This window comes from Gambusia affinis, linkage group LG17, assembly GCF_019740435.1.
Source record: "Gambusia affinis linkage group LG17, SWU_Gaff_1.0, whole genome shotgun sequence".
Taxonomy (NCBI): Eukaryota; Metazoa; Chordata; class Actinopteri; order Cyprinodontiformes; family Poeciliidae; genus Gambusia; species Gambusia affinis.
In genome coordinates this window covers 16,470,250-16,486,237 of record NC_057884.1, presented here as the reverse complement: position 1 = coordinate 16,486,237, position 15,988 = coordinate 16,470,250, and the positions used below count along the sequence as shown (strand labels likewise).

The 15,988-nt window shown below is 36.4% G+C and overlaps 1 protein-coding gene across 1 annotated transcript; it reads left to right on the top strand.

The window, feature by feature from the left end:
• The first annotated feature begins 66 nt into the window (after positions 1-66).
• Positions 67-3,979, top strand: arpc3 (actin related protein 2/3 complex, subunit 3). The gene is made up of 7 exons (XM_044144482.1): positions 67-216; positions 575-674; positions 1,006-1,082; positions 2,009-2,077; positions 2,296-2,422; positions 2,641-2,735; positions 3,756-3,979. The coding sequence occupies exons 1-7, from the start codon at positions 211-213 to the stop codon at positions 3,816-3,818; spliced, it is 537 nt and encodes a 178-aa protein (XP_044000417.1). The 5' UTR covers positions 67-210; the 3' UTR covers positions 3,819-3,979.
• Positions 3,980-15,988: the final 12,009 nt, after the last annotated feature.

Below are 15,988 nucleotides of genomic sequence, written 5' to 3'. Positions count from 1 at the left end.
TGATCTTTAATGCGGGGGGGAAAACAGACATGAATACGTGTTCATGTGGGGGGGAAAAAAAGAGCTTGTGCGCGCCACCACGTGGCTGCAACGCAACACGACACGTGGCCACTTCCTGTAAAGCTGAAGGGTGGAACAAGCGGAAGCAGAGGCTTCGGGGGTGCCTGTACGTTTTTCCTGCTGAGCAGTTGGATTTATATTTCATTCAATATGCCGGTGAGTATATCCTGTGCGATAAACGACAAATATAAGCTTTCAGATTACTGTTAGGAGCCAAGAATCTCTAGAAATAGACACGTACATGTTGAGTCTCCTTTTAACATTAGCTCTCGAGACAAATCTAGCACAGTACGCTAGCTACTTTAGCATTCTCTTCATAGCTGCTAGTGGCTGACTCGCGACAGTACACAAATTCATCTCTGTCACTATACTGTTTTTAATGAGTTTAGCATTTTATATACACGTATATAAAATGTTTAGTACCACCGATAAAAAGCCGCGGTCATTCCGGGGGACTATAAATTAACAAACGTACTCGACAAAAATGACAGGACTTCTCTTTTTTTTTCTTCAGGCTTATCACTCAAGCTTGATGGTCCCTGAAACCAGGCTGGTGGGAAACATGGCTCTGCTTCCCGTCAAAACACAGTTCAAGGGACCTGCAAGAGGAGACGGTGAGGATTTCTTCATCCTTGTTTTCAAAAACGTATTCACAGTCTTGGGCGTTCTGCAGAGATGTGCGTTGTTGTTGCATGCATTGAGTTCCTCATTCATGACTGAGCTTCACTTCCTTATATGGTATGAAGAATGCAAACTAAAGTGGTACCTTTCCCTTTAACTTTAGCATTTTGAGTTATACGTCTCTTAATTGTACAATTGTGACATCTGTATACGTAATTGAGTCATTTTCTAACGATTCAATGGTGATCAGTACTAAAACAATACGTATTTGTATAAGAAATGGAATAATATGTCTAATGAAAACATTTTTTTTTATTATTCCAGGCATAGATTCTGACATCATAGATGAAGCAATCTACTACTTCAAGGCCAATGTTTTCTTTAAGAATTATGAAATTAAGGTAAGAGATCAAGAAATCACAACAAAGTTTAATTATGATCAAAGTTTAAAAAACACAAAGACAAAAAGCTGTATATCCCAAAAATGCTTGAGATAATTTTGGAAATTGTAACCAAATGGAGCTCAATAGTGACGCATACAGCTTGTGCCTCAGTAATCTGTGTCTTGCAGCAGCTTAGTGTTTCATGTTTCTCCACATGCCCTGGCTTGCTTTATCTCGTACCTTTTTAATAACACAGTCCTGTAGGAGTTGCTTTGGATTTTTAAAGGCATGTATGATCGTTGAGAATTTTCTGTCACGCTTGTCACCCTTGAGTAGTTATATTCATTGGAATCCTGAAGTCCAAACACCAGAATAGCTTACTTTATATTACAGATTCTTGCACTGGTTCTGCAAGTTTTATTATTCTACATATAAGAAAATGTTTTATTTTTGAGGGTTTAACTCTTACAAAACCAAACTAAGAGGTTGTTGCCTTGGAACTTAGTGTATATCTGTCTGACTTTTGCCTCTGAGGGTTTAACTCTTTTACAAATAATTTTTTTTGTGGGATGCATATGGCACAGAAAATTGTTGGGCTGCATGAGATAGAAAATAAAACTCTTGCAGCCCTTAAATATCGTAGTGATAATGCATGTATCCTCACTTTTTATTGTCCATCACCACCTGCCAACTGAGATGCTTAAGCTGGAACATCTCTGTTGGCAGGATCTATGTTGAATGCTTGTAAAAAGGAGATGAAAACCCTTCCTACTGAGCAAATACATTTTTGGCAAGAAAAGTTTGAGGTGATGTTAAAACCTGCATCCAAGGTCTTTCTTGCAATTGCAGAATTGCACACACACTGCTATTCCGATACAATATATTGTGTAGATCTACATCATTGGTTTTTAATAATAATTAAGTTATATAAACTTGTTTTTCAGAATGAGGCTGACAGGACACTGATCTATGTTACACTCTACATCTCTGAATGCCTTAAGAAGCTACAGAAGGTAAATTTTTATTGTGCAGCATGACCAGTTCTTGGAGATTGATGTTTTAAATGTATAGTAGCACTTAATGTTTCCATTAAAGTAGTCATGTCTTGAACAGAACAAGCCTTTGTATTTTTATTTTTATTTTCTTGCACATTTTAAGGAGGAATTAGCTGATTTAAATGAATTTGGACACCTTAAAACTGATGATTTGGGATTATGTATAATTCTTGCAGTGCAGCTCAAGGAGCCAAGGAGAAAAGGAGATGTACACTCTGGGTATCACAAACTTTCCCATTCCTGGAGAACCTGGCTTCCCTCTTAATGCTATGTATGTCAAGCCTGGAAACAAGCAGGAGGACGGTGAGAGAGAGCTTTAATATTGTGACAAGCGTAAGCTTGTTTGTGTTGAGGTTTTAATAATGGTGGAGATGTTCTGTTGCTGTTTAAAGGCAGGGAGCATACACCTTGATTAGTTTAAAAGTTCCTGTGTAACAGTCTAAACAGTAGCACAAAAGTTTAAGTTAGCACCGCAAAAAATAGTTTTGAACACAATAAATTATTGTATTCTTCCGTCTCAGAGACAATGAGGGCGTACCTGCAGCAGCTTCGCCAGGAGACCGGTTTAAGGCTATGTGATCGTGTGTTTGACCCTCAAACAGACAAACCCAGCAAGGTAAGTCTCATACTTTTTATTTATTTGAAGTTTCTTTCTGGTGTCAAAGTTTACCTTGTTAAATATATGATTTAGTCTGTTGCTGCAGTGGCTGCGAAAATAGTTAAATTCTCCAGATGCCAAAGAAAGGTGTTTTAGTGCTTCTTTTAACTTCTCATTAACATTTTTTTCTGATTTTTCACAAGATGAGAGGATAGTTGTTCAGCTCATATAATACATTATTAGCAGAGATGGACTCAGGCAGGAAAAACACCAAAAATGAGATGGGCCAAAGACCAAAAACATGTATTAGTTTTTTTCCAGTGGGGCTGCAATTTGAATTACAAAGAAATGGAATTGGGAATGCTTCCATAAGACTTTATGTTCTGTGGACATGAGTCATACTGCTAAACAAATATCCATTTTGTTGAAAAGCTAGGCAGGCTCTCTGTGTTTTGGTGTCCGGCAGTTGCTTGTGTGATTGAACTTTCAGCATAGGATCTGCAGGTTAGCCCTGAAACTAGACAAAGTGGACAGGAGAGGCTGGTTATTCTGGCTCTAAATTCATGATGTCATAAGATGAAATGACTCAAGCAGATATTTTAAATGCTGCTGTTTTCCTGCTTACAAACTAATATACTTCCCTTTTGATTTTAAATATATACTACTGTTTTCTTTCTGTAATAAAAGTAAAGAGCTTTATATCATGAGAACTCAAATTTTGTACTTTGAAATTTTGTTACTGGAATACTTGAGAGAATGCTAAATTTATATAGATCACTTATTATGTTAAACAGCACTGTTTGAAGTCTGTAATGCAATCTTGAAATCAAAACTTTACTGCCAGTCTTAGTCAAAATTGGTACAATAAAATCATTTTGCCAGTTTTGTCCATACATTGAGTCCTTTACATAATCATGTTAAACAGTTCTTTGTTTCCTATTTCAATTGAAAGACCGTGTAGACTTTTAGCCCATCAATAAAATACTACAATGTAAGAATGCCAGTGTTTGTCCTAATCTGCTTTTGTTTTTTGTTTAGTGGTGGCTGTGCTTTGTGAAGAAGCAGTTCATGAACAAAAGTCTCTCTGCTCCTGGACAGTGAACCAAAAGGGACACAGAGACTGCAATAAAGCAAGTTTTGATTTTCTGTTAAAATTTTATACTGTTTGACTTAAAAAAAATAAAATTATATGTTCACTTGTCTGGATGTTGATCATATTGGGCTGGTGTGTAATACAATAAAGAAGTTTGAGAGATTGGTAATGTTTTTTTGTTCTTGCACATTTTATACGTGACAAAAATAAGCTTTATAGGAATCCTAGTATCATACCATGTCTGAAAACATTTGAAGGCACATTGGAAAAACAAAATCAGTTCTTTGTATGTTGCATATATTTCCCATCTAATTTTAATATAACTGTAACTGAAAATAAGTGTAGTTGTTAAAATACTCAATCTATTCACAAAAAATTGCTCATACCTGTATATTAGACTCTTTATCCAATATGTATGCTCTTCTTATCAGAGGTATCCTGATTCCTGCAAATTCTCATTTATGATATAACTAATACACAGACATAGGTTAATGAAATATGTACCCAGTCAAGGATGACTAGGTTATACTGTGTGTCTAGCATATATATTATATATATATATATTGGAACATATGTACATATTACTCTTATGACAGGGCTACCAGGCCAGCATCATGGTGTAGTCATTGGTAGTCAGCTCTTCTCTATTTCTATAGTCACGCTTGTCCTTACCAAGTTGATGCAAGATGAGAATATAAACATGGTCATATTTCTGCCTGCTGGCATAAAAGGGGACATGGCATAAATTCCACACGACAGCTGGATTTGACACGCTCTTTGATGCCAGTTAAGAAAGGACAAATCTTATCAAAGGATTTTTTTTCACCTGCACTGCAGTAGGATGGAAACTGCTTCTGGCTATGCAGCCACTGTCCTGGTGTTTTAAAATGTGGTGAGGCCTACACACATTTTTCTTCAATTTTATTGATCACCAAGACAGAGCTGCTTCAGGTTATCTGAAATATATCGAAATTAAAATGGCTTATTAGTAATATTTAAGCTTTTCTTTATGAAGAAATACTTAAAAAGACAACCTTGTCATAATGCCACATTGATTGAAGATGCCTAAATTCAGTCCTCAAGAGTTTCTCTGTTTACATTCCTGCATCACCACCTGCTGATGAGGTGGCTGATGGCTGAATTCCCTCATCAGCATGTCAGTCAGCTCTGCAGAGGCCTAGTAAGACTCAACTGTTGGATTGTAGCTCTCGAGCACTTGATTTGGATATCCCACATAACTTTTTTTAAATAGTAGACAAATGCAGGTGTACTTTAAAGCAAAATTTTTTTTTTTTTTTATATTTATAAATGAGGTCTAAATTTTCAGCTCTGTGAATATTGTAAGTTCTAAAGCAAAATAAGATGACCTTAACATTAAGCCTTAAGTAAAACATCTGCTCTTGTATGTTAATTAGGACAGGGGTTTCCCAGTTTAGTCCTCAGGAGCTACTATTATACAGCTTATGATGTATAATATAAATTACACATGTATAATATAAGGTTTAGGACTCCGGCTTCCTCCCACAGTCCAAAAACATGACTGTCAGGGTAATTGGGTTCTCTAGATTCTCCTTAGGTGTGAGTGTGTGTGTGGTTGTTTGTCCTGTCTGTGTTGCCCTGTGATAGACAGGCGACCTGTTTAGGGTGTACCCTGCCTCTCGCCCAGAATGTCTCACTGGAGATAGGCACCAACACCCCTCCTGACCCCGTTAGGGACAAGGGGGTGTGCAGAAAATGGATGGATGGATGATGCATCCATCTCCTCCAACACACTTGAATTAAATTCCCTCATCATTGGTCATTTGGATTTTCATAGTCCTGTTAATAAGTCAGTTTGATTCAGGTGTAGAGACATACCCGAAACTTGCAGAATTGTTGTTGGGCAGAGTTGAACATCTCCATCCAAAGTCCTGACATAAATCCAACAGAGATGCTGTGCCATGACCTTAAGATAGCCTAATAGAGCAGCTGCTTTTACACAGTTGTTCAAAACGGTTGGAATAGCATTTTTCTCAGTAAGTTAGAAACTGATTTTTGTATTTCTTCTGACTATCTTTAAAACTAACCATAAAAACCCCATGAGAAATCTGCAATGGGACAGACTTACTTTTGTCACACTACTTTAAGATACTTTCAGACATTCTTATACAACTCGTTTCACAGAGTGTTCTGTGCTCCTAGGACTTGAATGAAAAGCAAATTACTTAGCAGGTCACATTTAATGCTGATGTATTGTGTTAAACCTTCTGGTACATCTAGGTGCCAGAGTTCTTTCATAAATATAATCCTATAGGACTAGAAAGGATTGTCTCAGGAAGAAAATGTGCTTTAAACTCAGAAAATGAGAAAGAAGCTCGTGTTACAAGCACACTGGAGATTTGGGTGAAGTGGTAAAGTTACAACTCAACTAATGAATGTGAAATAATGATGTGAAAAGAAAATCCCACAGTAATGTGTCTTGAGGCCCAATAACAGTCACTTCTCACAGATAGATGTCATAATCGCTTCCAACATCCACAGAAATGCCTTCCGGTGGGTCCCTATTAGGCTCAGAAGATGAGAACGAACGCAAATTGTTTATAAAGTATAACCTCTAGCAACCTGGATTTGTAAGAAGAAAATGGCAAATAATGGAAAATGGGTCAACACAAATAACTGTTTGGTCTTCATTTATTTATTTATTTTTTAACAGTCATCAGAATGATTGGATTGGCTACATTTTACTGTCGTAGGATAACTTTCTTTGGAATTGTTGAACTTAATATTGCCTTTTAGCTTGTTAGAGTTGACTTAAAAAGTTAGAGACTTTGCCGGCAGGTGTCTGTGAAAACTCCCGACTAATTTAAAAATAGCAAAGTTAACCTTCGCTGCAAGGTGGGTTAAGCAACATCTGCAGAAATTGTGTTGTCTCTAATGTGCATCTAATCACACCAAGATTCTGCACAGATAATAAAGACAGATACAGATTCTGTCACCTAGGCTTCATTTGTTTGTCTCCAGCAACAACCACATAGAACAAAAAAGATCGCCTATATGACACATGGGCATTCCTCCATTTTTTGCTCTTTTTGACCCACCAGCAGACAACGTTTAGCTGCTGCTTAAAATAAGCATTTTTTTTTGTTATTTCTCACACAGGAAATGGAGAGCTTTGACTTTTTTCTGTTTCTCACTATCTTACTTGTGACTTGTGCATTAAAATTCTTCAGCAAAATAAAAGACAAATAGGTTGTCATCATCAATATCTGATAGCAATTATTACCAGCAAGGGTGGCACAAGTAGCTATGCTTAGGGGAAATTATATTAACTTACAAAATAAGTTTCTTAATAAATATAATCCTAATTTTAAAATTTTTTCCTAAAACTTTTGAATGAAAAGTGGCTTTGAATTGAAAGTTGTTTGATCAACTGAAACATTTAAGTGACAAAAAGAAAAATCAGAAAAAAATATTAATAGCACTGTACCTTTTAACTTGGTAAGACACAGCTCAAGATTCAGCAATCACTGTACTAACATCAAAATCTGCATTCCTTCTTTCATCACTTTTCATATCTGGTTTTTATATGTTGACTTTTCACAGTGCCACTTCTGCATTATTCAAGGTCCTAAGAAAAGCTTTTGTTGCAACATTAGTATTCAGAATCAGTAACCTTCTCAAGCCATTTTCTCTTACAGCAACACATTGTAAATGTGATGTCCTACATTCCTCCTATGTACTTGGTAACAAGGCTTCAATTGTGATTCAATGCACAATTCGCACATTATTGTTTGATATATTTTATATCTGTGTCCCTTTAGAGTTTACTGTCTCCTATATGTGTTTAAACTCTTTAGCCTGTAAACATTTACTATGCCGCGCATGATCGTAAACATTGCAGCTGTCCATTCGATGGGCCTGCATGAACCTGGGAATACATTTAATGGTTTTAAAATAAAGAATTGTGTTTCCCTTGACATTTTGCAGCACTTCAATTCATCTCCCCTTCACCATGTCCATACTAATTTAAATGACTTTGGTGGGTGATTTAAAAAAGGTGAGTTCTTCTGTGTAAAACATTTGCAGGATGAAAACTATCTTTCCTTATACTCACAATGTTTACAGTCCATTTATGTCAGGAACTTTATCACTAAGTGAAACACATTATACAGATTAAGCACACTGACTGGTGTTTTCTGACCTTTATTTCTGTTAATTATTATGATTTTCCACTTACAGTTAATGAAAACTGCAAACGAAAAAAATAGAATATTACATCAGACCAATAAAAAAATATCTTATAATCTTATAATACAGAAGTGTGGGTATAATGAAAAGCATGCTTGATACCAATTAAAAAGTTAAAGGCTTTCTGATGATGCAGAAACTATCTAATGTATTGAATATGACTGTAAACCTAATGGGGCATTATTTAAATACCCCAAAATACCCAATTTATCCTATCTAGGTTTCTATAATTCCACTTAAATGACAGGTTTTTGGACATTATAAGAACACTGAATTCTCCTCACTAAAGTCTAGACGGATGAAGATTTCAATCAACGAGCCTCTAAGGGAGACATTTTCTGCTACACGGAGTTATGTTGCTGTCATCTTCACTGCAGTCTCACATCATCCCAAAGGACGACTTCAGTTTTTATCTAGGTAAAAAAAAAATTGATTTGTAAAAATCCCTCTGCTTGATCGTCATTATGTGATGTTTGTTCATGTGGAACAAGGAATCCTGCTTCCCCTGGATGATTGGCTGTTTTGTTCACGCATCACAAGCGTTACCTCAGTGTGCAGATGTTTGGCCAAGCTGGCAATTTAAATCTAGTCAATACTTTGGCTCTCTTATTTATACCAGCTGATTAGTTTTCCTTTCTTTAGCTTATGCCAGCAGTCAGGGGATAGAACTTTACAGGGCACTAGTGCATTACAGAAACAAGTATTCATGCACAAAATCGCTAAAGTTAAAAGTTAATTGGGAGCTGCAAAATAACCTAAAAGGAATGTTTAGTGATTTTGGAGACAACACACATGTACATAAAGAACATGCAAAAGCTGTAGCCTGCAGTTCTCAGTTCTGGAGTCACCATTATCTAGCCCTGACTCTTATTGTCCTTTGGCTCTTGTCTACATTTTCAGCTTCAAACAGCCACTTGCAGAGCGATATACTTTCGATTTAAGGGAGTAGTCCAGATGTTTTGAAGTGAGGTTCTGTTAAAATGCTATCAGCAGATAATATCTTTTGATGTTTTGATTTGATATAAAATCCATTTTCAATGACCTTAAGAACATGTTTTGCTGGATTTATCTCCATTTATTAATTTGGTTCTTTTGTCCAAAATCAATGTATAAAGTGTTCAAGTGTCGGAATTGATTGATGATAAATGAAAAGAGGTGTATAGTTGTGAAATCGTCCCTGCATGAACTGCAGAGACTATCACAACTTGTAGTAGTGTTGGACCCAGATGCAGAGAAGAGTCTGATATGTGCAGGATGTTAGGATCTGATATATGCTGTTTGTATTGTTACTTTAAGATAGTAGTAATACAAGGCAAAGGCAAAACATTTCTTTGTATTTTATGGTTTAACAAGCAACTTATGACAATAAATTAATTTGAATACAATTTAAAGTTAATAATTATTATAATTATTAACTTAATCTTATTCATAAGATTTTATGCCTGATGAATAAAACCTGATGAATTTTATTCAACCATTTTTACCCATAATTGAAGGTCTATATAAACATTTTGCAAAAATAGTCATAATTTAAACATAATGGTCTGGTCATAATTTAAGCTCTCCTATGTCACTTTACATTTAAAAAAAAAATCATCTTTGTTGCCTCAAATAAGCTTTTAGAGTCCCATTTTGAATCTTTCTTTTGTGTGTTTGGCACTCCACTGTTTACATCAAACTGTAAAATGTGCAAAGGAAGAAACTTTAACAAATTGTCACAACAGATGATGCTGTAAGCAAAGTGCAGATTAAAAAGTCCCCTGTCATTGCATTTATCTTTTACAAGGTTCGAGTAAAGAAAGACAAACACACAAGCTCTGGCTCCAGGGGAGGCAAAAACTGCACCATTTAATTTATAACTGAACATAATGGGGCTTTTGGGAACTGTAGCCTTAGCTTTGAGTAATACCCCTACCTCTCACATGAGACAGGAGGTACACTTGCTGTGTATGTATGCTGGGCTCATTTGTGTGAACTAATGATGCTATTAAATGCTGTATCATTAGCTTATGATGCAGCGTATTAATATAATAAAACCCTGCATGAGTTTTTGTCTGTACGAGTGATCAAGCACTGCAGCAAAGCCAGCTGGAGAGAGATAGAGAGCCCAGGCCAGTGGCTAATAGAGGGTGATATGTAGCATTGATTAGACATGTCTGAGGGAAAAACCACAGTGAAGAATGCAATAGATACAAAGTGAATGAGACCATTTCTGTTTAGTTTGAGATCTTTTGTAACAGGTCGTTGGAAGTGCCCACAACGTACAATGTGACAGAGTGTACTTGTAGAAGCCTGAGGGCAATCTTTAAATTAAATGTCAAAAAGTTTGATGAAAAAAACAAAAGTAATTAGATTTGATGAAATATTTTTCTTTCATGTCTCCTTTTTTTGATGATAAATCATTTCAGAGAGAGAAGCCCCAGACAAAAATGACACACAAGCACTTTCAACATTTTGGTCAGGAACTTTTCTGTGCTTTGATATCAGATATTCATCTGTTTTTGGTCCCAGTCTTTCGTCGTCTCTTTCACCTTGCTAGTTAAAAACATCTGAAGACTTTCTTTTCATGACGCTCGCGGAGTGTCTGACTCTCTGAACTCCGCAGGTAGCGCTGCATCTTTGAATGTTGAAAGGGATTTCAGCCAAGTACAACTTGAGCCGTAGGCATATCTGCTTAAGAAAATAGTCCAGATGGACCAGCACATGTTGATTTAAGTGCTTCTTTACACAGATGGCAATATGGTTCCAGAAAATTCTCAAAACTCTTGGTCCATGCAGTCTTCACAGAGTTGTGCATCACTCATCATTTCTTCTGAAAGACTCAGCCTTGCAGGGATACTCTTGTTAAATCTAAAATATTACTTATCTGCTGCAAAACAAGTTTTGTTCAAAAAGGTTCCCATGTAGAATTATGATGCCATTTTTTGTGAAGTCTCCTTCTTCGTTGGTTTTATTGGTTTTATACATTGCACAGTTCCCTCTAAAGTACAAAAAGATGCATGCTTGTCATATATTGCACATTTAACTTCATACAATGTCTTGTAAAAGTATTTATACCTTCAACCCATTGGATTGTGTAACTTTACAATCACAAACTTCAGTGTATCTCATTGAAATGTATTTTGACAAACCAATATCAAGTATGGCAGTTATAAAGTGAAAGGAAAAGGAGATAGCTAAATATAGAGAAGAATATAGGGTAAGCCTCCTTTACTTTTCTATCTCCAAATAAAATTAAGGACAAGTAGGAGACACATATCTAGATATAAAAGCCCTTCTGTGTGTAATTTAATCTAGGTATAAATATAAATAGGCCACAGATGTTTGGTAGACAACATTAGTAAATGAACAACATCATGAAGACCAAGGAAGAGAGCAGATAGATCAGTGTTAAAGTTGTAGGGAAGTTTATTTTGGGGTTGGAATATAAAATCTCATGGAGCAGTTTTCAGTGCAAACCTACAGAGACATGGCCACCCTAACCTGGAAGATTTTCAAAGATCTGCAGCTCTGATGGGAAAGCATGTTGACAGGACAACTCCACAAATCTGACCTTTGAGTGTGAAAATAAAGACATTGTTAAAGAAAAAACTCTTAGTTTGCCGTAACCCATGTAGGTAACACAACAAACATGAAAAGGGTGCTCTAGTCAGAACAACAAAGTTTAAACATTTTTTTCCACATGCTAAATTTTACATTGCACATTACACAATCCCCCAGTGAAACATGGTGGTGACAGCATCATACTGTGGGGATTTTTGAGTTGAGCTTGCATTTCTCCTGTGCTTTCATGGGTTCTCTCCTTGACATGCAAGGATTAATCTTTATGTGAGCACACATTAAAAATGTAATATCTCATATATGATTCTGGTCTTAGCCAATTCTGTTCTCATAAGCATTGGGATATAAGCATAATCTTGGTTAAAAAAAGGGATGGAAATTTCTCATGGCTTTTATGTAGGCCCAAACTGAATTAGGGTTAGTAAAAAGCATCTTTGTATACTAACTGTAACCTTTTCAATTCATTAATAAATGCTTATAGAGCAGCTCAGATTATTGTACTGTAAGAAAAAAATCCCACAGTAACTGGAGTCTCTAAGGTGCAGTAAATCCTGTGTTGGTGGAAAGTCACTGTCATGGTAATGAAGCAATTAGCAAAAAGGTTATTACTACTGCAGCAGAGAGAGTAGGTGAAATTGATAAACCCTCTGGAGAACACAACTGTTCGGAAAGAGTCACAACCATTCAGAGAGCTGGTATTTTCTTTCCCCGTGCCTATGGGGGTTTATCGAACTTCACACACCTTTATTTAGAAAACTAAGTAGAGTAATTAATGGAACAAAGCCTCAAAGGGTCAGAAATTATACGCTCGCCTCCATCTGTTTTTCCTTTTTAAAAAAATATTGAATAGGCAAAACAATTCCCATAAAATCTGCAATCCACTTTAAGGTATCCGTAGAATAAGCATATCATAAATCCTTCAGGATTTCATTGTTGGGAAAATCTACAAATTATACAACAACGTGGCTTTTAGTTTTTGGTTGAAGTATTTCTGAAAGCACTGCAGTAGAGACAGATATTTACATATACTTATCATGGGCACATAATGTTCATTTTATTGGTTTAGGGATTTATTCCAACATACTTTTTCCAGAATGGAATTATTATGCAAAATACAAAGTTATGTATACATATTCTTAGTGAAGAACTGAAAATCCAAACCAGGTCAAACTTTTATTTACAGGCTCAAATATACCCACACACCTAAGAACCCTTGAATAATTGTCCCCAACCAACAGCAAATTTCTCTTCAACTTGCTGTAGAGAAACTATTAACTATAACATTACTTACCCGGAACCTTTATACCTTGATAATTATGTTAGCTATTGGCATAAAGGAATTACCACAAGCGGAACAAGTCAGAGTCGGGCCGGGGGAGCGGGACCAATGACCGGGCCCATTGTACCCAAATAATAAAGCCCATGATAATATAACTTTACAACATAGACATGCCCGCAACAGCGGAGCTTACAAGTTTCACCACCACAAAGAGCGACTGTCATTCTGAAATCCGTCTAACATGAAGTAGGCTACAACAAACCAAGAGAACTGAAACATCAGGCTACTGGTCACTAATGGTGAAACAACACAAATTCAAAGTAGTTCTGAACCGCGGAACACTTTAAACTTAGAGCCTGAAGATCATTTGAACACTTTAAACTTAGAGCCTGAAGCCTGGTTGACTCGTTAAACCGAATACGCAGCAGCGCGCGTTGAGGCGGGTACGCAGAGGCACGCGTCGCATGCGCAGAGTGTAGCAGAGCTCACCTCTGGACAACTTGGCGCAGATCGCGCGCGCAGCCGTTCATACAAACTGGACGATCTGGAAGATGCTCCTCCAGGCGGCTCCAATGTAAACCTTAACTATAAACGGCATACCGCTGTCTTGGCTCAAAAACGCGCTCAACCCGAACAGTTGAAAGCGACTATAACTCAGCCATCAGTCCCTGACATCACCGACAGAGAGAAAAGGGGATGTAAGCTAGGCGGCTGGACTGATACAATTTACAATCAGTCTACAGTTAACTCACACTTTGTGAATAATGTCAGAGTTGCTACATGTAACTAGTCCGGATCCTGCTGGGCTCGCAATCTGAATGGCTTGCCAATAAAAAAGTCCGGTTCATCGCCAAGACGCGGAACAAAATATGCATCCAATTTTTGGCTTTTCCTTGCTCTCTTTTTTTCCATCCTTTTCATTTTGCCGCTCCATTGAGCTTCACTCATGTTAACTTAGATCGTAAAAATGCTCTAGCTAGTTTGCCATCTGTTGCTAAGTGACTGATGTTGGTGGACTGCTGGTGACAAGCTTTACCCAGAATACACTTGGAGACAATATGCCATTTGTAATCTTGTGTCATAAAGTTAAATGTAAGAGTGAAAATAAAGCCAGCCATTTTATTAAATATTTTACACCCACTATGTCACTAAAATTAGTCGGTCTTGTAAAATTTTTAGCAACCATGAGTCAACAATGGTTGACTCATGCAACCATTGGGGCAGCCTACTATATAATCTACTGGGGCACCGCTCTATATAATTTTACATACACCATAGTCAACAGGCGAGGATCTTCCTTATCTAGTTCTCAACAGACCTTCTAAAGGTTTGGATTCTTGATGTCAAATTTTGCCTTCCATCCGGCCCCCTTCTAGCCCCCCCTCTTGAACTCCTTGAAGCTCCGCCCCAGGGAATTACAAATCCAGAAGAGGGACTAAATATAAATATATCATGGGAAAATTGATTTTCTATGTAAGGTACTTCAAATTTTACATCTGTCCAAATATTAGATTCCAGGAGCGTTTTTTTGTTTTTGATTTTATGTGATACATGCTCGCATTGGAATGGAAGTTTTAATTTTGCCAATTGTGCAGCTCCATTTTGGGATTATTTCTGTCTCTCTGTCTATGCAGAATTAGGAAAGTTGCTGGTTTCATGACATGTACAAAGCTTTAAGGCACCCATTCAAAAAAGCCTTGCTTTTATTGTTTATTTTACTAACTAAAATATTTTTTTTTATTAAATTACATTTTGTTGTAAATTTAATCTTGAAGTAAAAACAGATAGATGAACTGTATAAATTTTAAATTTTAAAAATTAGATTAAAAAATAAATTTCATTATTGTAATTTCTAGTTCTGCATGGATTTATTCAAAACCACTAAATTATCAAAGGCAATTAATTCCTTTCAAAATACTTTGATATGAATAATAAATGGGTAGACACCAAATCAGTTTTTTTATTTTATTTTATTTTTTAAAGCTTTTATGTTTTATGCATATTCAACTAACTCAGTTAGAACTGAGAGCAACATTGATTTGCCATTGAGATTTCTATATATCTGTAAATAGAGAAAAATATGAATGCGATGCCAAGAAAAATAAGGCATTTTCTGCCCAATAGGTGGCACTGTGGCCCATATTTTAAACGTGAAGCGTCTCTATTCTCACACGCATGAATCTGACATTTCACAGTGAAACTTTGAGCTATTTGAATGCTATGACATTTTTCTCATTTATCTGTTTGTGTATCCACAGGAGGTTGCTGAGTGGACAACTTTTCTGAACAATCCTGCAAGACAAATACACCGGAGAGCAGCCAACTGCAACGAGAAGTGATTCCCTGTGAGTAAATGTGTGAGATAAGAACATCACTTTCTCTGTGCAGCATCTTTTAAGCTCAACAGGGGAACTACTCTGGCAGATTAACAGCTGCAGAATATAGGGTTCCCTACCTCTGAAGATACACCTTCGCATGGAAATCTGAAAATTACAACCTAAGACTAAAATATTTTTTTAACAATTTTGAGTTAAACAGGGTCATTATAATCTAATAGACAATACGTTTCATTACTCACTGAGGGCTAACAGAGGATCATGTATCCTGCCTTATAAAATATATTTATAGTTCTTGACCATTTTGACATTTTGTCTTGTTACAATAACTTAAGTAAGTGTATTTAAGAATGAGAAGAAACAGTGTATTGCTGATTTGTATTAGTAAAAATGTTAAGTGTGGCATGCATGTATAGTCAGTCCTTTTTTTTTTTTTACATTGATTCCACTAAATGAAATACAGTACAACCAAATATCTTCAGAGGTCACTTCATCATCCTAATCGAAGCAGCTAAAAGGCCCATATTTACTGTGGAGCAGCTGCAGAGATCCACAGCTCAGGCAGGAGAATCTGCTGATTGGACACACACAGATACCACAAATCCCAGCCTGATGGACAAGTCAAAAGAAAATAACCATTGTTGAAAGAAAACTGAGAAATATCATTTACAATTTGGAAAAAAATGCACTGGTCATTTCAGACTTAAGTGAAACATGTTTAACTGAATTAAAGATACTATGAGTGGCAGAAAATGAATGTTAAACATCACCCTTA